Source organism: Zosterops lateralis, assembly GCF_965231275.1.
Source record: "Zosterops lateralis genome assembly, chromosome: 9".
NCBI classification, from domain to species: Eukaryota; Metazoa; Chordata; class Aves; order Passeriformes; family Zosteropidae; genus Zosterops; species Zosterops lateralis.
In genome coordinates, this window is record NC_139769.1 from 3,411,242 (window position 1) to 3,435,851 (window position 24,610).

The window sequence follows — 24,610 nt, forward strand, 5'->3', positions numbered from 1 at the left end:
TGAGCTGCAGTTTATATCAACGTCTGTCAGTATGTTCTGGGTTTGTGCCAGTCAAGGATTATGACCTATATTAACATCCCAGAAGCAGGGGAGGCCAGCCAGGCCTGCACCTCACACCAGGAGTGCAGCTCAATCTCCTGATGTCTGATATCCACAGTTACTACGTTTGAAAGTCAGGTTAAATTACTTCTCTCAACAGGAACTTACTTAAAATGTGTTCACTCCTCTCAACAGTGCATCCCTTGCCATCTTGACAAAGCACCTGCCAATCTCTCAGTGAGGGCTGTCTTGACTTTCTTAACAAAACAAAAGATGGCATTTGCTACAATAATTTAATTGCTATTCATAAAAATAAAATCCAGTTCCTAGGGTGTATTTTATTATTTTCAATGGGACTTATATCATTATATCCAGGAATATGAACAATACTCAGTTCAGACATAACTTAGTAGCTGGCTGACAAAAGCCCCATATCCAGACACCTGAATTTTCCCATACTTTGTATGGTACATATGCCTCTCACTGGTAGTTTAAAAATACTGTTGGAAAACCCTAATTACAGGACTGCATCTTAAAGGGATTTTCCAAGCACCTGGGAACAAAGATGTCAGAATGTAAAATCACCAAACACTGACCCTTGGTGGTTAGTCATGTACTTGCACATTTCTTGCCTTTAGAAAACAAGATTTAAAAAATCTTCCTCTGCTTTCCAATCAAATTTAGTAGCTCAGTTGATTTGATTTCTGGAAGTCTGTACTTTCTGAGCATCTTTCAAAAGATTTAGGAGCATCCAATAATCCCCACGGTGTTCTGTAGTACTGAGGCATATCCGAATTTTTAGATGCAGAAACCAGAATAAATTACGCATTGCACAATTCCCAATATATGTGCAATGAATTATTACACAATACAAACTGCTCTGATACCTGCTGGGCCACACTTCCCTTCACACCCTGTCACAATCTCTGGCACCTTCCTGTCACTTTTGAATCAAGCCATGTATTGGAAGTTACCCTGTTTTCGTGAAAAAAGCATCGACTATCTGTTTATTCTCCAAATGTGGCCAATTTAGAAGTTATTAAATGGAATTTATTCAGCATAACTGAACATCTAAAAATCGTAAAATAGCAATTAGAAAGCCACTGCTGTAGACCAGAGTCTCAGTGCCTTGCAGGTCCCTACAGGTTTTGTTTCCCCATTGCTTTTCCCTGCAGATGATCAGTGGTACTTTCCAGGTCAGTTATGCCCTGAGGGAAAAAGGAGCAATGTCAGGATGATGAATGTAAAATTTTTCACTCTGTTACTGAAGTATCTGTTTTGTAAAATAGTCTGAAATATTTTCCCTGGCTGCTATAGGAGATGAAAGTAATTAAAATCTACTCATTATCAATATAGTAGGAATTCTGGATATTTTGTATGTTTCTGAAAATTAACACCTTGTCTGAGAGTATCTTCATTAAAGGCATCTTGCATTCTTCAGTCTTCAGGCTTTTCTGAAAGGTGGCAATATTTTCACATGGAAAAAGCATCTTCCAAGTATTTTCACATTAGATGGAAATACTTTCATCACTTGAGGCCCTTCTTGGAAGTCATTCAACTATGAGAACATTTGCTTTAAATAAAAGACTGTTTAAGCCAGTGGGATTCCTGAAATTCCTGAGCCATGTATGCCCTTCTTTACACTTTTCTTAGCACATCTTAACTCAGTGAACATTTCCTTATCCCCGCAGATTTAATGCTGGTAAAAAACAGTCATCTCATTAAAACTGAAGGCTTGGGGTGGCATTTCTAGTCTTTTATAATTAATTTTGTTTTGACTGGATTAATTTCTGGACTCCTTGTTTCAGACTCCCAGAAGATAGAGTTATCTTAGCCCATGTGATACACTGAATGTGTATATACAGAGTACAAATGCCTGCACACCTTTCACAGAGAATAATAGTATTGTTTACTAGAGGAGCTTCAGAAAAAAACCTGTTTTTCCAAATAATACTTTATCATATGCCAGTGAGGTAGGCATTGATAAACTGAAACAGAAAAGACGTAAATAGAGCCACAGAACCAAAATCTGTGATATCTCAATAAATTCCACAAAAAACTATACTGGAGACAAAACAGGTCAGAGATAGAAAACTACTGACCTACATTTATAAAAGAGACTGTGACCAGATCTTGTAATTGCACCTTTTGGCTACATTCAGCAAGAGAGAAAAGATAACATCCTTAAGGGATGATCTGCTTCAACTATTTTAGGGAAAAATCTCAGAATTGGCAACTTTTAAGAACAGTGACTTGAACAGAATAAAATATTTACACCTCTAGAGCATCCTGTCTGCTCAGCAAAACCTCAATTTGGCACTGCACCCTTCCCTCCCCTGCTCTCACTTCCTCAGTTGTTTCCCTAACATTTGCTCATCTCCCATCTATGCCTTTTTATTTCTGCCTTTTCATTTACTTTCTCATTGATATCTGCACTTCTATTTTAGTACCCTTATCTTTTTTTAGTGAACAAGGTCACAAGTAAGAGTGGGCTTTGGCAATTCCAGCATTATCCAGCTGACGTTAATTGACATCATGGAACTGTTGGCAGTGTTATGCCAGCAGCCCCTCTGCAAATTCACATGTATTAAATGTCTCAGATACAATTTCAGTTTGTGCCCAGGACAAAAAATGCAGCACTGGGATATGAATTGTGGCAGAGACGTGCTGGTCATGAACACAATGACACTTTAATGTCCTGTTCCCACAGGTGCTGAAAAGGTGACTCCTAAGGAAGGCACCAGTTTGGCAGGTGGGTTTGTGACCCAGTTTTGTGCCATACAGATTCTGATCCTCAGAGTATCCTCACACTTAATATTGTGCACCAAATACCTCCAGTACTCACCACAGTCAGGGATTAACCCACAGGTAAGGTTGGGAATGTTGTGTTTCTTTCAGGATCCGGGAAATCACAAACTCAGTTTCCAAGAAGTAACCCCTTTGATTCTGTGCCAGGTACTGGCATGTACTGCTAGGGAAACTAATTCTGGTAATATCTCTAATCTCTCTAAATAAAAGAATTTTTAGAACTCTATGTTCCATTATACCAATTATATACTATTATCTTATTATTCAGGAACATTATTACCAGGTAAGTTATTAAAGAATATTCCTTTCTCAACATCTGAAAGTTGATGTGAAAAGCACTAAAAGACATGTTTTTAAAAGGAGCATTGAAAAAGTATTCTTTAGTGGAAGAAGAGTCTGTGTTCAAAAATAGAAACACTGAGTGAAAATGTCACAGCCACCACTTGCTATTGAATAACTCAACAGTATCTCAAACCCAACCACAGCTGACAGGGTAGGAGAGCTACAGGTGTGTGAAGTGTGACTTGTCCTGATACTGCAACATTTATATATTAAATATACAAGTTATTGTGTACCTACCTGTCAAAACCAAGTTCAGATTTCCTGTCATTTCTTTATCAATGTCATTTTTCTTGGTTTTATTTGAAAATAGACTTCAGTCTGCCTCAGAATTTTGAACACATTTTCTTTCATCTTTGAAGGTTCTTTTGCTATGGCATACTCCAAAGAGGGAAAGCCAACTCCCACAGCAGGGGTCCAGTCTCTCTTGGACAGACTGCTAGGGAGATTGCAAATTATATTTTTTGTTACTGCATTTTGCAATTGGATCATTTTTAAAGATAAAGGCTAATCTTGTCTGTCCCTTCTGTTTGCATTTAGAGATTCCTCCCTTGCTTTGGTGCTGCTCTCCAACAGCTGCTCTGTTTTGCTCATGCACAGGAACCAGGGGCACGGTGGTTCTAAGCTGAGCTCTGTGAAGCCTCCTACATTTCCAGCAACACCCACTCTCACATTCCAGGATGGAATTCACTCACAGATGGGACTCACTGGTGTTGCATCATGCAAAAGCCCATCTCAGTCAAAATCCCCTCAGTTTGTGTCAAAGGCCATCATGTAGGCCCTGTTCCACAACAGTGCCAGAAGTGTTTAACACCCTCACACTTCTCAGCCCCATCTTTGTACCTCACAGGCTCTGTTTTTGGTTAGCTAGGCTTTTGTGGAGTACATCAAGAGACTGGATGTGTAGAATTGGGAATTAATAATGCAGCAGTGCCAGTGGTTGGCATGTCCAGGCCTGCTGGCTTTGATGGGACTGTTCAACTGTGCAAACTAAAATAGGCACAGCAGTGTTTGCCAGCTCAAACTCCAGAGCCAAACCAAGGAGCTCATTAGGAGCAAAGACTGGTACTGGCACTGCAATTGTGTTTTACAGACCCAACCAAAGACTGAGCACCAAAAAAAAGCCCAACCTACAATTTAGACAAAAGAGATCCAGGATTCCAACTTTCACAGATTTACTGGGACCAAAATGTCAACAAGGCAACAGGAATGGGTGGCCTGGGCAATCACAGATTGACTGATTCAATGTACAGATTCACAGAAGTTTGGATTTTCCTGTATTCGTTATCTTCCTCAAAATATTCTGAGGCTATGTGAAAGGAACCTCGCTGTTATTTAACAGCCTTTCTCTGGTCAAATTCAGTGAGTTAGGTCAAATAAAATCTGGGTTTCCCCATTGCAGCCTGTGTACTGATGGAAGTGAGAGAAGATTCCCTGCTGTCCCACATCCAGCTGTGCCTGGGGGCGAGGGAAGTGCTTTGAACTGCACAACTGAGCAGTAATAGGCTTAGAGAGACATAAAAAAATAGACCCAAAATCATGTTTCTTCCAACAGGGCAGAATTCAGTCTGCAGTTTCCAAGACAAGTGTGTCTGTGGTAAGTCCTGAGTGACTGCAGAAGAGCCACAGCACTGTGCACACAGCCCCTGGCAAGCAGAAGGAAATCTGGGCTCGTTCTACCTTTACAAAAAGTATTTGCTATTATTTAGTTAGAAGGGGTTTCACCTCTGTTAGTACTAACCCAATGCTTGAGTAGCCAAGCTGAAACAGACTGACCTAATGTGTTCAAACCATTTTCTAGAGTATCAGCATTCCTGCCTAAAAAACACAGGACTGACATCTCTGTTAGCAGCCTTTATGAACCTAACATTTTGAGCTGAGAACCTGAAAAAAGGTTGGAGAGAAAGCTGTACTTGGAGATTTGGGGAGTCCATTGGGGTGAAGCACTGAACATCCTGGAGAGCCTATACCATGTTCTCTGGATAACCAAACTCCAGCTTCTGCATCTGCCGGTCTGGCACCTTTAATAAGTAATTAAATCACACTGTGGACGTGAATACATCCTTGGATAAATAATAAATGACAGCTCTCACACTGGCACGCGAGCACACAGGCATACCCAGGGCAGGAAATCACACACAGCATTTCATTTGTTGCTAATTTATCTGTAACAAAGTGAGGAAGATGCCCTGGGGACTGGTGACTAACAAGGAGCATTGTTTATGCTACAAATCCCATCCGGTTATTAGGCTTTGAAAAGTGCTTTGTTTAGCTTATCAGTGCTTCAGCAGGAATGCCAGGGGCAGTATTTCTGTTCTAAGTGTATTTCTATTCCAATATTACTGACACATAAGAGGTTATGTGTTACCTGAGGGCTGAATATTCGGTTTGTGCTTCAGTGCCTTGTTGAATCAGGATCAGGATGGTGAACACTGCACAAAACCAAGCCCTGAACAGGTTTCCTTATCAATTTTGCAGCATTAAATTGAAGAACACCTTTACATAAATCAAACCTTTCCCAAGGACTGTGGAACATGACAAAGAATAAATACCCTTTGGCATATAAATGCCCATCATTAAAAATTACTTCAACATGTTAGACCTTCGCTTAAATTCTACACTCCACTTAGGATGTGGACAAATTTGTATTATACAACCTAAGTCTGCAGTTATGCAATTCCAGAGTATCACAAGTGTCTGGCAAGTTTTAGAGATGTTTCACAACAGCACTGATAAGCTGCTACTCTGTCAGGTGATCAAAATACCTAGTGTGCCCTTGGTTCAAGTAAATATTTAAAAATAGGAATGCAAGTTTTTTATTTGGCTCAAGTACCTTTTCAACGATGTTAAATATCTTTTGAGGGAGAAGATTTAGAAAGGGAGAGCATTACTTTCAGATGGAAAAAAACTACATTTCATTTCATTATTTATAAAACTTGAAAGTCTCTTGCCAACTAAATTAATAATTGGCAAATAAAGGCAAATAAATTGGGCAATTAAATTATTAATTGGTAAATAAGGCATAACTGCCATGATTCCACACCAACACTGTCCCTGACTCAGCTCCTCTCAAACATTTCTGCAAAGAGGAATGACAAGCTCAGCCTAATGTAGGTCTCCTGGACCACTGTAAGACGGGCTCATTAGACTGATCATGAATAAATAATTGAAGTATTTGTTTAGACTTTTTATCATTAGATTACTTTGGAAAATCCACATTAATCAATTTTTCCTTTTAAAATGTCCTGGGTTTAATTTGCTTATGGTTAGGTAAGATCTGGATTGCCAAATCATGAGCTGTCCAGTGTACCCTGCCTTGTCATCTGAACTGGCCTTGTAACTGAGAGCAGCTGCTCCCCTGCCAGAGCAAAGTGACACTGTCACCCCTTCCTGACAACTTCAAACCTCAAAGCAGGTGCTGCTTTACTGAACAATGTCATGTGTTCATGGAAAAACTAACAAATATTTGTGAGCGCTTGATCTGCTGAGAGCTTTTTAAACTTTAATTCCCCTCCTCAAAGATGCTGATGAGAACAGACTCACCACTGATGCTTTAGAGCTAAATTTCCTTGTGGTAAAACTGGAGGATGTTGTGAGCTGAGCTGTGTCACAGAGATAAAGGTTTATACCCAGGAGCTTCTGGCTCCATAGCCAACAAACAGATCAGTGCTTCATGCCTTCCTTTTGTGGGCAAGAATTAAAAATGTATCAAATCTGGTGGCTGGGGTTTAGTACAATGGGCTTGGTTTCGCAGAGTTCTACTAGAATTATTTTCTGAAATGCTCAGCTTTCATTTTAAGCCAAAAGATGTGTCCAGATCTGAAAAGCTCATTTTTCTCAAAAATCTGACTGTCATAGTTTCAAAGCCTGGCCCCTGGTGAGGTAGTGACATGAAGAATTCTTTGCAAATCTGACCTGTGGAATTGTGACCTCAGTGAACACCTGTGCTGTGCACTGAGTAAGGAATAGAAACTTAAGGACCTGATTTCTGAAAAACTTTAAGGCTTTCTCTGGATCTTTGAATTCTAAGTCTGTTTTTTAGAATAATTTGCTTCTGAATTTGGAGTTTAGTTGGGCTTTTTTCTTTCACTTCTTCAAAATTAATTAAGTTGACTTCTATTGGACTAAACATTTATCACTCGGTTCTGGCTGAGGATTCCCAACAACATATAGGTTAAAACCACCAAAGGCACCCAGATCCAAATACAAGACTGGGAAATAGTCATTCCTAAGGGCACTTGCAAAGTTTCCAGCCTAAAATTTTAGGAGGAATGACAATTTCAATAGTGCTGTTTGAAATAACTCACAGAATTACTGCAGGAGAGGAAGCTTCCTAAAAATCTGTCATTTTAGGCAAAGTCATGCTAAATATTTTATTTTGTCAGGACTGTTTAGCGCCATCAAAATCTCAAAGCCTCATGACGCAAACACTGAATGCCATAATCAATCTCTAATTCAATCACAGTTCAAATGTTCAAAGGCCAGCTCAGGATTTTGGAAGGGGTAAATTAGTTCTGGCAGCCTTACAGCGATGTCAGATATGATCTGTCTTCTCCTTCTATCAGATCCAGCTGGGCGGGCCCCTCATAACCAGGACAGAGCCAACTCCAGCATCATTGGGACTGCTTGGACTCAATAAATCAGAAATTTGATTATGTGCAGATAATCTATTAAAAATAAATGACAGGCCTGGCATGTTTTTCCAAGCTGATCGACTCAAGACAAGAGTAACCCACTGATGTCTTTTGCTGAAGGTGACTCTGAGTCCCTTTTTCCTCCCAAATGCTCTATCAATGCAATTGGAGGGAAGATTACCCATATCAGGTGAAACCAGGGCCACCTTGCCTTGGTACCTGCTGGACTCAGAAATTCCTAGCATCCATAAGAATGTCCTTGGCTTTACTGTGTATATAAGGAAGTGCCTGGTTTTGCTCCCTCTGGGTCTGCCTCCCACTGATCATCCTGCAAGATTGAGTTTCCCACCTTGCTTCACTCAGTCAGTGAGGAAAAACAAGGAAATTAAAAATTTGGTATCACAGTCCTGGATTTGAATGATGTTTGAATGATTTTTTTTCTTCCTATACACACACATATTATTCACACAGTGCAGGATCACTGCCTGGATCTTTGCTGCAATTCCTATTCCTAATCAAATGCTCTGGGAGCAGAGCTTGAGGATTTGCAGGGTCTCAACAGGCCCTTGCACTCAAGCTGATGAGTTTCCAGCCCCTTTGCCTGGTGCCTGAGCTCAGCAGCCAGAACTGGTATCATCAGCAACACTAAATATTCCATTTTCCTGTTTTCTGAGCAGCACAAACTTTCTTTCTGCCGACTTGCTCATGAGTCATCTGGAAATAAACCATAATCACTTGTCCCCTAGGAGTCATATATAAGTTAATTACTGTACAAGACAAGCTAATACAAAATACACAAGAGGTTTCAACTTGTTGAGGTTGCAAAGGGCAAAGGAGCCTTTCAGAATTTCCACTGGTTACGGTCTGGGAATGCTGGGCTTCCCTTGACTCCGTATCTATCACATAATCAGAAACACATTTTGTTCCCTTTGTTGTTGAGGCAAAGCTAAAGAAATGTGGGTGTTATTCCTGCGCACAAACAGAGTAGACACCTAATGGGCTTGTGTGTGTGCAGTGTTTATAAACACAACTGCTCTGGGCTGCAGCTGACAGAAACCATCACTGCTTGTCCAGCTGAGAGAATGTTCTGGAACTGTGAATGCCCCCCAGCCCTGCACAGGAAGTCAGAATGGAATGGGATGTGCCAGATGGGTTTTAGGTGCCACTTTAGGTGTTAAAAAAAGTCTGCTTGCCTGGAGTTCAGTGTCCTGGACTTGGATCTGACCATCCCTGTGGTGTCTTACTCCTACTCAGCCATCCTTTGCTGGGCTATTGTGTGGTTGTTATCTCTGCAGGAGAGAATCTTATCAGTGCAGGGAAAGGAAAATCTGAAAAACAATGGAAAGGCCTTTGGCATCTGACATTTTTCTGTTGAAGATGGAAACAAATACATTTATAACTTCACAGTAAAGGGACAAGATTTTTTCCAGTAGTTATAGAAACCCTATTGTTAAGGCTGGAAAAGCCCTCGAAGATCATTGAATCAAAGTTATGGCACAGTATTTTTAAACCTCCAGTTACTCTTATTTATAAATCCTCATTACAGGAGGAAAGAATGGTATGCATGGTGCTGATTTAAAGTTACTCAGTTGGTGAACTCATAGTTTTAGACCTGGCTCTGGCAAGAGACCTGGTTTCCTGAACACTCACCTGGATTCTTTTTGCCATTCAGTCTATGGTACAGAGAGAATCCCATTCTGGCACCCCAGGAAGGCAGGGACTGGCAGGGAAAGCAGTCACACCAGATTTTATTTCAGCACATTTAAGTGACAGACACAACTGCAGAGGTGGATGGAAACAGTGACAATTAGTTATGTGTGATATCTATGCTGAGTTTCTGTGACTCTCTGCTAATCACAGAAAATTATTATTAATGAACTGAATATGTCAATCAAATTACTCATTTAGTGAAGATTCTGCACTACATCTCTCCCAGGAACCACAGCAACTCCAGCTGCCCCACCTGCCCCCCAGTGAGCCCCTCTCCCAGCACAAACCAACTGTGGGCATTTATTCTGTGGGAAGTGTTGTGTACTGACAGTGCTTACACAGGACACCAAACAAGGCATTCTTCTGGCAGCAATCTCCAGGCCTGTGTAAAAACCATGACCAAGCCCTTCTCTCTGGAATTAATGTAAGTTCCCTCACTAGAAGCAGGAGAAATCCCATTTTTATATTCCTCGAAAAATCAGTAATCATAGTTTAATTTGCTCATTGCTTTCACATCTACAAGGTGCCACTTTTGAAATGCCCATGAAGCCTTAGGCTGCCAAAAAGTAACAGATGATCTCAGAGGATACTGTTAAATTACAATACAAACTTGTGGAATGGGTAAAATGCACCAGAAAATCACACAATTTGTATTTGACTATGCAAAAAAACCCCACTCCATTACAAAAATCAACAGTCCAGTAATCATGTTTGTAAGTGTGAAAGATCGAGATGTAACAAACATGAAGTCTCGTCTTCAAGCATGAACTCACTTCTGAGAAGACAGCTTGTCTTTTTAATCAGCAGCATAAAAAAACAGCTATCCCATAAAATTAATTTCCATGGGTAAAAATCAAGAGTAAGACACACCAGGTTTAGGTCTTGTTCTGTCCCACATTCCTGCTTCCCAAGTGAAACATTTACCTAAAATAAAACAGTGACCTAGCCATAATTGCATTGGTTTGCAGTCCTGTAAAAGCTTTTTACACAAAAGAAGTGGAAGTTCCATTTTTAACAATTCAATAAGTTGGTTTCTAGTCATGCATAAAGGTTTTTTTAAATCTGTTTACTGTTTTTAAGTAAATCTGTGTGGTCTTACAGAGGAAAATTGTTCAAAGACATCTCATTTCAATGTAAGCTCACTAACTGTTTATTCCAGCCCAGGATGTGTCTAACAGGAAAGGGACAGAGAAGATTTAGAGGGTCCTTCTGTCGGTGCAGCCCCTGGTGTGGGCTCCTGTTTGCCTCCAGAGCATCTCCAGTCACTGGATAATCTGTGTAAAACCCTAATTCTCCAGACAAACGTGTCTGCTAAATGCCTTCTTTGAGGCTCTGAGCCATATGGTTGGGATTACAGCATTTCAATAGTTTTTCCAAGTGAATACAAGGATGAAGCACAGAATAGTGGAGGGAGGTACATTCATAATTGCATTTATAAAGGGATTTCAGGATTTTTAAGGCCCACGTTCTGCACCACTGGAGCCAGTGTGAGCTTGGCACCTTGAAGCAAGTGCAAGTTATATTTACAAGCCATTCACACTTTTTTCATCACGCTACAAAAAGATCTAAGTACAAAGGACAACAAGGGGCTGTGTTGTTAATGCTGGTACAATAAAAACACATTTTTATCTTTAGGATAAAGATAACAGAACTCAGCCCCATGTCACCACTGCCACTATTCCCATCCTCTGGTAGCACAAAAAAAAACAGTGGATCCCCAACAGCCAAGGACACCTCAGGAGAGACACCATGTAATACTTCAGGTTGTTTCATGTTTCTCTAACACTGTTTTATAATATACAGGAAAAGGAGGCTTTGAACAGAACCCATCCAGGACAAACAGCAACCACATGGCCCCAAAACCTGTTTCAAATAATGCCCCAGTAGTTACAGTTTCAAGTACAAAGATAGACATAACAACAAAGAGCACCAACTTTCCTCTTTCCCTGGCCTGGTTAATTTTCTCTTTTCCATCTGTGAGTATGACCTAATGACACAGACTTCATTTGTATTTAATTTTGAGATCTGCAGAGGAGAAGTACCATATACAAGCTGGGTCTATGTTGTTTTTCTTAGCTGTACATACTTGGCCAGGCTTTCCTTCCTTCCACATCATTATTTACACTCTGGAGCAGTGACTCCAGTGCAATGCATTATCCATGTTATGGCTGTTTATAGAGTAGAAGTGGTCTCTGTAACATGTCTGTTTTTCATGTCTTAAACCAATAAAACTTTTACATTGGGCTTATCAAAACCATTCTGTGTAGATCTAAGTCTGTTGTGACTGAAATCAGTAATAAAACTTCTCTTGATGCCCCGTGGAACAGAGCTAAGGCAACACTGAGCTCTCTTAATAAATTCCGCTCCGGTAAAAGTTTTATTTTAAAAATGTGGTTAACCCAAAGCTTTTAAAGAAGATTAATGTGGACTTATAAAAAATGTCTGATTTTATTATTAGTAGTAATTCATACAGTTTGTCCTGAAGTTTTCCTTTTCAGCTTCAGTTTGAACCATATGTTCAGGAAGTTCAACTGAAAAGTGATCCTTCAGCAATATTATTTTTTTCTAATTAACAATAACCACAGAGGTATTTTAGAGAAACCTACAGAGTCCTTCAGAAGGTTGTGGAGTGGGATAGATTAAAACAGGATTTTGTCTATTTTATGAAAAATTCACTGAAGCACAAATGGGTCAACTTCAGAGGAGTCCTTCCTTTCCTGTTCTACCAAACAAAGGATTCTGAGGGCAGCAAATCTTAATTTCCATGGGATTCTTTTGTGAAAGGCCTTGAAAGACTCTGGGATCCATCAGAGCCCCGTTGCCCTCAGTGGGACTGAGCACAGGCACAGCAGTGCAGCCATGGGGATCCCCAGACATTGATCCACCACCCTAGTGGGTCAAGGCCAGTCAGGGGTGATGGGTGTCAAACACAAAGCTGAAGGAAAAGTTGGAATATGGGTGCCAGACTGGGTTTGTACAGACTGGATGGGGATTTAGGAATAAGCACAGCTGTGGGCTCAGCCAAGTGCTCTGTGCATACAAACAAAACACAAGAGGCACAAAGATAAATCCTGCACTCAAATGAAAATGAGTAAAAAGAACAAGTCAGAGTGAGGTTCATAAAAATACCTTTGGGCCAAATTTCACATTCCCCATCCTTGTACACATGATGTAACTGATGGCATCAGGAACATTTTTTTTTTCTGGATTTCAAACATGGTTTCTTTCAAATTCCCTTTCTCAGTGAGAGCAGATGAGGTGATGCTGGGTGCAGAACCCCTGCACTGAGGGCTCTGGAGACTCCTCGTCACAGCACAGCTCACACAAACTCCTCACTGGATGTTTTTAAGAACAAAGATCATTGTTCAGCTCAACAGAACAATCCCATCAAAATGGCAGTACAATGTTGTGCTGCTGTTTTCACTGGGGTCCCTGTCAAGTTGCATCAGTTGAAATGCTGAGAGGTTTTATTTCCCTGACCTGTCACACTGCTTGCTGTGCCCCTGGGCTGCCAGTCAAGCTGTGTTGCTTCTGCTGAGATGCTGTTTGTGCTTTGCTGGGTTTGTTGGTGGTGCCAGCCCTGACATTCAATTTTCCTGTTTTCTGAACAGCACAAACTCACTGCTGTCACTGCATGTGCAGCCTAATCTTCCTGTCCTCACACTCTGCCCCCCTTTCACTCCTGAGACATCTCCATGTTGTACTTGGAAATCAGCAGCAGTCTGGGTAAAAAAAAAAAAAAAAAAAAAAAAAAAAAAAAAAAAAAAAAAAAAGATGTGGCAATTGGCTTTTCCAGAGGTACAAATCTTCTCCTTGGGTGTGCCTGCTGGTTTATCTGGGATAACTGGCCCTGGAAGTCACTCTGGACAACTCCACCTTGATGCAGCTGCAATGCTTCTGTCCACGGGTACCTGTATTCCTGATATTCCTGAGGGCTTCAACCATGACCCAGGGAGCTTCCAGAGGAAGATCCACAGGGAAAGAAACTGTGGAAAGGAAACCTTCCCCTAGCTGATCTGTGAATCTCTGCACAAACCAGTGTTGAAGAGCAGAGGCTCCATTTTTGCTCAATCACTTAGCAGAGGGAAACCATATATTAAAAACGAAGAATCACATTCATTTTCACAGTCTATTGTAGAAAAGAAGGTTTATTAATCCTGCTAACTTTGTTATAAACATTAAATAACCTCCAATATGTTTAGCATATCTTCATTATTTAATTTGGTAGGTTGCTGCCTGACCCCCTGCTGGAGGCACAGTCCTGGTTAGCAGCACTAACCTGCCCTCCCTGCAGACAAAGGTAATATTTACCTCTGTCTGCATTCTGACACATGCCAAACAATGAGCTTGAGCTCTTGGGATCAGATTTATTTATCCTCTAATTTTCTCGCAGCATTTCAAAACCCACTTGGGCTTGAACGATCCTGCAGCCATTTGCATTTATCATTTGACACATGTCAGATCAAACAACTCTGTGAAATATCAAACAGGCCTCCAGCATTTTCCTTTTGTGTAATTTATTGAATCCCTGGGACAACATTCCACAAAAAGCAGCATAGAAGTTCCTAATCTCACCAGGCCACAGTCAGAGGTTGTACTGGGAGGCTGATATGGGGGGAAAAAAGAAAATGTTCTTTATTGTGGAACTGTGTTGCTTTTCACACCTCTTGTGAGAAGCAACACAATAAGCCAAGGAAACAACCTCGACCCCTGAGTGTTTATAAATCAGCATTTACTGAGTGAGCAGTACATAATGAATGGATTGAAAGAGACCAGCAAGGAAAACCAGTCTGTACCATTATGTGATTACCTCCTGATGCAGTTACTGGCAATACTGTGGTGAAGTGTTACCATCCACTGCTGCATCCAGAACCTTCTAGTGAAGGTGCTTCTGGAATTCTTACCCAGAGAAGTCCTGCAGTCACCTTGGCAGTGAAGAGAAGGCAGCATGTGATGAAAAGCTTGGTTAATTAAAAAGCAATTCTAGAGAAGGCCAGGCTGGACCTTTCAAATATCACACAGATTTGAACTGCAGGATTTTAACTTGCCTCTAAAATTTCCAATCAGATTCCATATAGAAGGCAGCTGGATTTTACCCCAGATATTGCCAAATCCAAACAGTTCACACTAACTCTGCCTTTTCTTAAGGCTGGAGTCCCAGTTCCCAGGAGGATTCCATGTCAAACAAAATACTTTCTTTTCCAAGGGCTGTGGAAGCAGAGATCTCTTTTAGAAGGGCTCCTCTGGATATTGTAGCATGACTGAACAGTGGAGGGGCATTTGGACAGCACAGAAAGGTTCTGCATTCAAGAGATTTTAACTTTCAAAGTGCTTGAGAGAGACATGGAACTGAAATGCATCATACATACAAAAAGAATACAAAAAAAAAAAAAAAAAAACCAACAAAAAAACCCACAAACAAACAAACAAACAAACAAAAAAAAAACCTCATGTGAACATTGCAGGTTACCTGTATGACAGGCTGTCACTCCTCACTCTTGCCTTGCAAGGACTCTTGACCTGGGTGGGTCTCATGGCATTTTTTCCTAAGAGCTGCTCTTTGCTTCTTTGGAACCATCACATTCTTGTCTTCTCCATGTGAGTGAAGCCTGGGCCTCTCTGCAGGACTCTTGGAGCAGCTGATGACTCGGTGGTTGCTTCTCTTCTTTTAATTTGCATGATAAAAATCTGTCAGCAAATTGCACCTGGAGGGGTGAGGGTGGCAGGGTCTGCAGCTCAGGACTGACCCCAGCTGGGGCCCTTGGCAAAACTTCCTCAAGCCATGACTGAGGCTTCTCTTGGACAGGGACAGTGAGATGGGTTTGTCACTGTGCTGCTGCCACAGCCTGAAGGACCCAGCCACTCAATGTGGAGCCCTCAGAGGGCAAGTTTTACAACTTCAGTTTTACAATAATGCCACAATCAGAGTTTAACATTACAGTGCCCATCGACCTGCAGCTGAAGAGCATTAGAATTCCTGAGCTTTAACATTTTACTTCTTGGCTCATTTTGAATTAAATTTTAATTTGAGAAACTTGGCAAACTGAAGGATTTGCTAAGTCTTGTATAACACGAGGATGGTCAAGAGAGTCTCACTGCAAAATCCTGCAGCAGTGTTTGTGTTATCACAGCTGATTACTCAGCCACTGGGATAGAGAGTTCTTACAGCTCTGGTTTTAAAATTGATCATATGGAACTGGTAGCAACACTGGCTTGGAACAAAAATGCAACTATGAAGTACAAGTATCACAAGGGGAGAAAGGCATTAAGAGGCCATGCAGGAAATGTGAACAAATCTCTGTAACTGTGTCATGCAAGCCCACGCAAGGCACAGAGAGGCCTTGAACCCTGTGCATCTACATTTTACACCAAGGTAGTGTGATTGTTTGTTCCCTTTCCAGACTCCCTACACGCCTCCTGCTAAGTCTTGGTACCAGTTCAGCCAGAGAAATCGAGGCCACTTTGAGGATAATGATATAAATAGCAGGAAGTTTATGGAAACTTTGCTGAAGTTGTTTGTGTTGAGCTGCAAAGAGGTAAAAGTGCTGGTGCAGTGCCAGCCAACCCTGCACATCTGTCCCTGTATAACCTGTACCTCTGCTATCCATTTGGAGTCTGTGGACTTCACTTTTACACACTAATTGCATCTTAAAATAGAGATATTAAAATTTATGAATACTTATTGGTTACAACACACTGGTCTCCAATTGCTTTTTCCCACTTTGTCTTTTCAGCTGACAGATTTTATCGTGCCCCTGAGCTGCAAGCTCTGACATCCCACTACTATGTCAGAGTCGTTTTCTTGCTTGTTTTACTCTTTTTGTTATGATGTTTCTTCATTTTATTCCCATCAACTTTCATTGTCTTTAATTATGTCCCTGAACTTGTAAAGCTGTTTCTCCTAACAATGGGTACTTTGGAAATGGCAACAATTGCTTTTCCATGAACGACAAGGCAGGAAGTGCATTGTTTCTTTAAAAAAATTACCAGATGTTTTTCAGGGCTGACTACTAACATTAAAAAAAAAAGTCAGAAACTATTATTTTCCAAATAACCCAAGCACAATTTTGTTATTTTGTGACTTCTGTTTGCATTTAACAGGGAATTGCAGCCTAGGCCAATTCTAAAGAAGGAGTTTCTCTCAAGGTAAGTGTGTAAAGTCCATTTATCTGAACATTGGCTCCATGGACTCAAGTCCATCTGAGTGAATCATTTTATTCCTTGTGCTGTTCCTGCCAGTCCAAACACTGGCACTGGGATACCTGCAACTGCTTGTCTTGTGTTCTCTGGCAGGAACAAATGAATATTCCTTGTCCCAGTGTGCAGGAATAATTCACAGAAAATACCCAGTGCTTCGCAGTAAAGTGACTGCATTTTATTTCTCATTAAAAATTAAAATGTATACTTTAAATTATAAAAGTATATTTTTAACATGGACGGTACAGTAAAGAAGAAATTACCCGCATCACACGTGCCTGGGAATTTGTTATCCCTGCTGTTCCCAGATTCCATCCCTCTGGATCACAAGCTGTTCATGATGGAGCGATACTCTCTCTGATGCTCCACGAGCTTCAAAAACACTTCGTATTTCTTGTCGTAAAACCTGCGCAAGAAAGTTAATGTCAGCAAAGCCTGAGATTTGAAGATTTAAATCCCCTGCAATGTATATGTTTACTTGCTTCTCCTAGCTTTAAAGACACTTTGACTCTTTCCTAGGTACAGCTGCTGCCGGGGTCAGAGCCCTCCCTGTGCCCTGCTGGGGCTGTGTCCACCCAAACTGTGATTTTCACCTTTCCTTTCCCCACAGCCAGCCTGGGCTCTCAGTTTTCCCAGGAGTTCTCTCTCGTGAGAGTGAGGAGACACTGGAGCTGCACAGAATTCATTCAGGTTGGAAAAATCCTCCCAAATCACTGAAGTCCAGCCGTTCCCCCAGCACTGCCAAGGCCAGCACTGCTCCGTGTCCCCAAGTGCCACATCCACAGGGATTTTAAATCCCTCCAGGGATGGAGACACTCCACCACTTCCTTGGGCACCTCTGCCAGGGCTGGACAATCCTTTCCATGAAGAAATTTTCCTTCTAATCAATTTAAGTCTCCTCTGGTGTAACTTGAGGCCGTTCCCTCTCCTCCTGTCCCTGTTCCCTGGGAGCAGATCCCAAATCTCCCTTGGCTGTCCCCTCCTATCAGGGACCCCCTGAGCCTCCTTTTCTCCAGGCTGAGCCCCTTTTCCAGCTCCCTCAGCCTCTCCTGGGGCTCCAGACACTTTCCCTGGACACTCTCCAGTCCCTCAGTGTGTGTCCTGTGCTGCGGGGCCCAGAACGGGACACAGGACCCGGGTCCTCCCCGCCGTGTCCCCTCTGTCCCCTCGGCCCGGGCCCGCCGCCAGGGGGCGCCCGCGCGCCGCCGCCCGTGGGATCCGGAGCCCTTAAAATGTAACTTAAATTACCCTTAAAATATAATGGAATAGAAGATAATCCTCGAAAATTAATTGAGAACCTTTGAAAATTTATATAAAAATAATTTGTAATATAATATTAATAATCCTTAAAATATAATATAAATAATCAACCTTTTTAAATTAATAGAAATTATCCTTAGAAATACACTATGAACAATTCTTAAAAATGTAATATGCTGTGTGATTCTTAAAGTGTCTGTATGTATGTCCAGCAGGACACCCCAACCCCATCTCCAGACCCCAATTTTGTCTCCCTTGAACCCTCCCAGTGGGACCCACCAGGGCCAGCTTTACCTTTTATGTTCATGGTTGGGCTGCACGACTCTCCCAATTCTCCCCATTTTCGCCATGGCCTCCTAGGAAAAGACAAACACCAACTGGAAAAGCCCTGTTTTGATTTAAAATACTTTTTGACAAGAACAAGATGTTTCAAAACCAATCGGAACATTAGTGATGTATTTTGTTTCGGCTGAACAGGCCAGATGGCAGCAAATATGTTCAATCCCATTATAAAGTAGTCAAGAGAACAAAGCTCTGCAGACCCTCAGTAACCAAAATCTGTTCCTCTCTCTCACTGGGAGTCCCGGGCGGAACAGACTTATCTTTTATTATTTACTCTAACCAAAGGAAATGTTAAACACTGCGTCCCTGGAGGGGAAGGGTTCTCACATAAAATGATACTGTACTTGAGATCCTGTGATCATATTCTGAAAGGATCAGTTCCCTGCAGCAAGGGAGGACTCGAGGGTGTTCCATAAGCTAAAGGTAGCCTGGGAAGGTCTGTTCTGCAGCTCACAGCTGCCCTCACATTCCTGCACAAAGGTGTAAGAGGCAAACTCTGATCCTGCCCTGCTTTTGGCCAAAATAAAATCAGAGCTCACAGAATCCCCAGCAGAAGGAGTCTCTGGGACAGTCACACATGAAAGGGAGAGAAGGATGAGTAATTTGGTTTCTATCCTGATCTCTCTGAGATTGTGATTTCCCATGGATTCTCCCAAGCAATCCCCCTGGGATGAGAATCAGGGAAGTTCAGAGGCCTGAGCTCTCAGGGTACAGTGGAGGCAGCAGATTTCACAAGGAGAATCAAAGCAACAGCTTTTAGATGGGAGAATGTTAAAAACATTAAAGGTCAGGACTCAAGAATCACTGTGTGACTAAATCAGGGGTCAGAGTTTCTAAGCAAGAGCCTGAACCTGTTTTAAAGCAGTGCCTGAGAATGAGGATGACCTTGGAGAACAGGCAGTCTGTTCTGCTGCTGGAACCTTCCAGCCAGCTGCTACACCTGGATTTTTAAAAGGTTTGGATGATTTTACAGGCTGGAATACCTGCTCTAGTGAAATCTGTGCTTGCCACTAACCCAGCACTTGACAGCAGAGGATCTCACAGAACTTCACACCATGGATGAGCAATGTCAGTGCAGTATCACCAGCCCAGGGCAGGCTCTACCAAAGGCAAAAAGCACTGCCAGCTGTGCAGTCAGGACTCAGCTCTGCTAAGGTGCTGATAAACCAGCAGGGAATATTTCTGTGCTCTCATATGCCCAATTTCTCTTCCATACATGCAGAGGTTGATTGTACTTTGATTCTCCAAGAAACACCCTTGAAATAACACTTGCAAAGAGATAGTGTGTTCTTTTCCCTGGGACATGTGAGCCTGCTGGCACTGAGACTCTGCACAGCAGCCAGATTAAAATACTGCCATGGAAAGGCTGATATCCTTCCCAGTAAGAGAAATGGGCATTTTATTCCTTGTCCTTTAACAGGTGACACTGACAATGCTCAAGCATTGTCCCTGTTTACAATAGTCAGTCTCTTACAACTCCCTTACACGGCCAGCTGGATTTACAGACTATCCAAAAAATGAATGAATACTCAGAAAAAAAAAAGCCCAACTCAAATAAAAGCCAATTCCCTCTGGTACAATGGCTACTGCTTTTCCATTGTCCCTTAGGGAAAACAAAGCCTCCTGAAACATTCTCTCACTAATGGAAGAATCACCTTCCTTTCTGCTCCTTGTTTTACACCTCCTTTTGAATTGCCCTGGAGACACTGCACAAAAATAAACTCACAATATCTAAAGTGTCTAAACAGGCAAATCCATTTTTTTTTATCACAGGTGCAACAAAAATTAAAGGGAGGGCCAGACTTTGCATACTCAGGACCAGGACACAGCACCATTCCCAGGGAATGTTTTGCCCCTGACATGGGTGTTGCACACACTCATGTTCTGATTTACTCTTACAGCTTCCAGAAGCTGCTGTTTCCCTTCTGCTGGACCCCCATCATCCAAACTGAGCTAAGGAGGAAGAGTCCCAAGTTTATCAGCCTTCAGTTTATCAGCTAAAATACTTTGGTGTTTTTAAATCTACTGGAAATACACAGACCTTTGAGAATCCACAGCACTGAAGTCTTACAGCAGCTACCATGGTTCTGTAGAATAACATGGCAGAAAAATACACAGCCAGCAATTTTCAACAACTCACCCATTCTGTGCTGCTCAAAATATCCTAAATTAATTCCCTCTCTCAATTCACATTTTAGTTGTGTGTTTTTTCTGTGTTTTAAAGTCAGTTTGGTCATTGTTAGCTTGAACAAAAAAACTTTACTCCCAGAGGAGAGTCTTTTCAACAATTTTCTGAGGACAAAGAGGAACAGAACATTGAAAATATGAATTTATAATGAAATGGGAAACAAAGGAACATTAGAATTGCATTACTGAATCGGATCAACCTTGTGCACTGCTCTGTCTCCCAACAAAGCCTTAAATATAGCAAAGTGATAATACTGCCGTTCAGAAATAGTTTGTTTGAGGGTTGACATCCAAATCCATAATTCCAGTCACCAAGGATTTCACAATCTTAATTTGAATGACGCTCTATCTTCTTTGTTTGCCAGTCTAGACAGTACAATGAATACAGTGATTTAAAACACAATGAATTCTCTCTTAAAACAAAATATTTTGTAAAATTGCTTTTTAATCATTTCTTTTCTCTCTCTCCATAAAGGCTACGCTATAAATAAACCCTGAAAGTTCGCATTTGATCATCGTTTCTAAAGGCTGGGCAAGAGGCAAGTGAAGGGTTTACACAGAAAAAAAAGAGAGGCACTGTGGAGCAGAAATAAAGGGATGCATTCATGATTTCTAACCTTTTGTTGGAGTGTCAACGCTGAGACAGATACAAGCCAGTAAACACTCTGCTCTCCATGGAGAGACCCAGCCCAGCAGGGTTATCCCTGCCTGGGAAGGGACAGGGAACCAAACTCCTCAAGGCCCACCAAGATCTCAGGATTTTGCTGCTGGGAAGATCAGCAGCCACTCAAATCCACTTGGTTCTGGTGGCTGAATTCCACTCTCCAGCATCATCTGGGGCAGGGGATCCAACACTTCCCCAGCTGAGGAATCCAGAGCAGCCTCAACAGGCAGTGGAAACTCTACTGGAACCCAGGGCAAATCCTACCTCCTGGGGAAGCCCAACTCTGACACAGCATCTAAAAGCTGGAAATTTCAACTCTTGTCTCTTCAGTTATGGGAGGGAAAAGGTGTTTAGCCCTGTGTGGGAGGAGGCACCAGGAGAAGCCCATCAGCCTGGCACAGGAGCCACAGGAGGTGCACACAGGGAAGAGCTTCAGGCTGGGAGACCCATCTGTTCTCATTCCCTGGCCATGGGATCCTCCAAGAGCTGCCTCACAAAACCCAGCACATCCCACTAGAGGAGCCCACGTCCCTTGGGATGCACAGAGAGGTCAGTGAAGTCCACTTGTGAACAGAATCACAGAATCAGCTAGGCTGGAAGAGACCTTGGAGATCATCAAGCCCAACCTAGAACAGTCCTCAGGTGTGATTTTCAGCAGTGACTCAAGGACTGATGAGGTTGAGTATTACTGAAAATTAATGGGATGTGAGCCCCTAAAGTACACAGCAGATGAGAAATCAGATTTAGGGACAGCAGCCTTAGTTTAAGAAGTCAAGTAACAAAATCTCAACTGGGCTTTTTTCTTTATTTTGAGTCCTTAAAAAATTGTGTTCAAAGTTAAATGGATAAGGCATCTGAGCACAAATGCAACTTCCCAGCTGTGTTCTCACCACTCAGTCATTTTGGTAATCCAAAGAAATGCCTGGACTTTTACCTAAGGTAGTTATTAACAACAAAACAACCACAGATCATTTCAAGTTCTCCTGTGCCATTTCAGTGGCTGAAAGCACGTGGCTGCACATGGAGCAGCAAAGCACCAAACTGGGATCTGATGTTCACACTCAGGCCAGTCTCACCTCTCCAGTGTTTCTGTCACTGGATCACTTTTCAGTTTTCCTGTCACAGATCCAGCAGCAGGAAGAAAATAATGTAAAAGTTGCCCCATTCACAACAGGCTGAGAGGCAGGAACATTCTTCCCTGATTTCAGGATTCAGCAGGTGTTAACCTTCAAACTGTCAGAGTGACTTTCCTTACACTTCTAGTCCTCTCACCAAATGAAACAAACAATGTTCTGTGTAATAATTGTAATTGTTCTGCAGCAGTGAAGAACCTCTCTCACACTCATCTCTATGCCACACACACACACTCAGCTAACAGATGTCTTTAGCATCATTTTAAGAAGTCCAGTGACAGATATATTTGGATTTGAGGGGCATAAATAGATTTCTTGAAATGCTGATGTTGAAGAAATACTTTTAATTTTTTATAAGAATTTTAAGCAAGGCTGCTATTTCCTTCTGGGCTTTTATTTAGGGATTGTTTGTTCCACAGCTTGGAGATGTAAAATTCATCTTATCTGTGTTTACAGGAGTTACATGAGTGTATTTCTGTAACACAGGCCTAGCAGAACATTACTTTTTAGTGGTACATGACTGCATGAAGAAAGCATGTGATGGACCATATACAATATTTTTCTAGTGGTTTTTTTTCCCCCCCCTTTAAATTTGTTTGAGTTATAGGGGCAGATCTTGGCAGCATGCACAAAGCCCAGAATCTGTAACTCAATTCTCTGTGGGTTTCTGGATGGAGCGAGCCAAGTTTTAAAACACATTATGGATAAATATTAGAGCTGAGCAAAAATTTCACACCTAAGACCAAAGTGTGAAAATTTGGCTTTGATTCATTTAGTGAAAAGGTGAAAAATTTCACACAAGTTTGTATTTTCCTTTTGCTCTGATCCAACATCGATTTTTGTGTCTGTATCAAACCTCAGAGAGAGACAGAGAGAGAGGGGGAGAGGGGGAGAGAGAGAGGAAGAGTTTCTGTGTGCCTGTGCACATGAGATACAGAGGAGGAGGGAGAAGAGGATGGAAGGATGGAGGGCTGGAAAGCAGGACACCAGCTCAGGACTTGAGTCTGTCTTCCAGGAAAAGTCACTGGCCTTTGGAATCTCTCTGTCCATATGTCAGTAACCGCACTGGCCCTTCTTAGAGGAATATTTTATACATTTGTTTGTTACACTGAGGCAGCTCTAAAGAAGCCCAACACTATTCTACCCTTCAACCATCCAACTTGAGTTGACAGAGGCCAACTGGATGGATCCTGAGCACTGAGACAAGGTGGATTTCTGGTTTAAACACTGAATCAGATTCCAGAAAGTTTAAAGAGATTCCTGGAGTTATCTGGGACATGTAATTTACTCCTCTAATTTTCAGCTACCTCTCTCTTCAGTGGGCTGTGCCGTTTCCCCAGTTTGGTTTGGCTGGGGCACAGAGTTTGCAGTCAAGATGTGCCCCCAGTTTTGCACTGTAGGTGCCACAAGGAGCTCCCAGCCCTCCTGTACCTTCCCCATCCCACTGAAAGATGGATCACCCGACCTGTCCTGCACCACCAGAGCAGCTTATCACCCCTTAGTACCAGAACAAATGGAAAACAGCTCTCACAGCAGCAGAGACAAGCACAGGTAAGGCCACAGGATCACTTCTGCCTCCAGAGCACCAACTTTGCCTCACCCTCAGTGTCCCCACAGTGCCAGCCAGGCTGTGGTCACCCAGTTTGGTGTCCCACAGCCCAGCCAGGCTTGCCAGCCACAGGCACAGCCCTAAGAGGAGCAGCAGTGGCAGGGCAGCTGCTGGAGGGGTGCCTTGCCATGCCAGCCATGATATTAATGACTTATTCCACAGCCCAAATTTAGAATGGGACGAGGGTCAGCTCTGATTGCCACATCATCTATCAGCTGGAAACTATGTCTGGGTCTAAGCTCCAGCCACTCCACTACTAAATATAGGTTGGTTAGTTGTTGATTTGAGTCTGCACTTCTCCAAGTTGCCCCTGACTAGCAAATAATTAAGCAGTTTGCTTTGTGAGGGCTCTGCTGCTGGCACCTCTTTGTGCCCAAAGCTGCTTGGACACAAACCCAACAGCTTAGCATGGGTTTCATCTTCCCTGGGCAATGGAAAGAGCCCAAGTGCTCAGCTCCTGTTTCAGCTTCACAGACTGCTGGCACTGGGTGCCACAAATCAAGTCTGTGGGCACCACCCAAACAGTCTGGGGTAGGGTTTAGCTGCTCTTCCCCTGACATGAGCCTGTGCAGCTTCTCCATGCAGAGACTGTTCCCTTCAGTGGCTGTGTATGAAGGTCCCAGCCCATGCCACAGCTGGAATGGGCTCCTGACTCCAGCACCAACTGGCACTGGCAGCACATCTCCCT

At 42.3% G+C, this 24,610-nt stretch overlaps 1 protein-coding gene across 6 annotated transcripts in view; it reads right to left on the bottom strand.

Annotated features, from left to right (window-relative positions):
• Positions 1-14,993: 14,993 nt before the first annotated feature.
• The window catches only part of FGGY (FGGY carbohydrate kinase domain containing), a 129,298-nt gene continuing 119,681 nt past the window's right edge, over positions 14,994-24,610 (bottom strand). For 5 of the 6 annotated variants that reach the window (XM_083867225.1, XM_083867226.1, XM_083867228.1 and 2 more), the window contains 2 exons: positions 18,282-18,343; positions 16,891-17,133 (listed from right to left, as the gene is read on the bottom strand). In XM_083867225.1, coding sequence (XP_083723351.1) covers positions 17,052-17,133; positions 18,282-18,343 — 144 coding nt within the window. In that variant the 3' untranslated portion in view covers positions 16,891-17,051. Of the gene's footprint in view, positions 15,196-16,890; positions 17,134-18,281; positions 18,344-24,610 lie in introns of those variants that run through there. The other variant, XR_014590683.1, reaches the window with a different exon arrangement.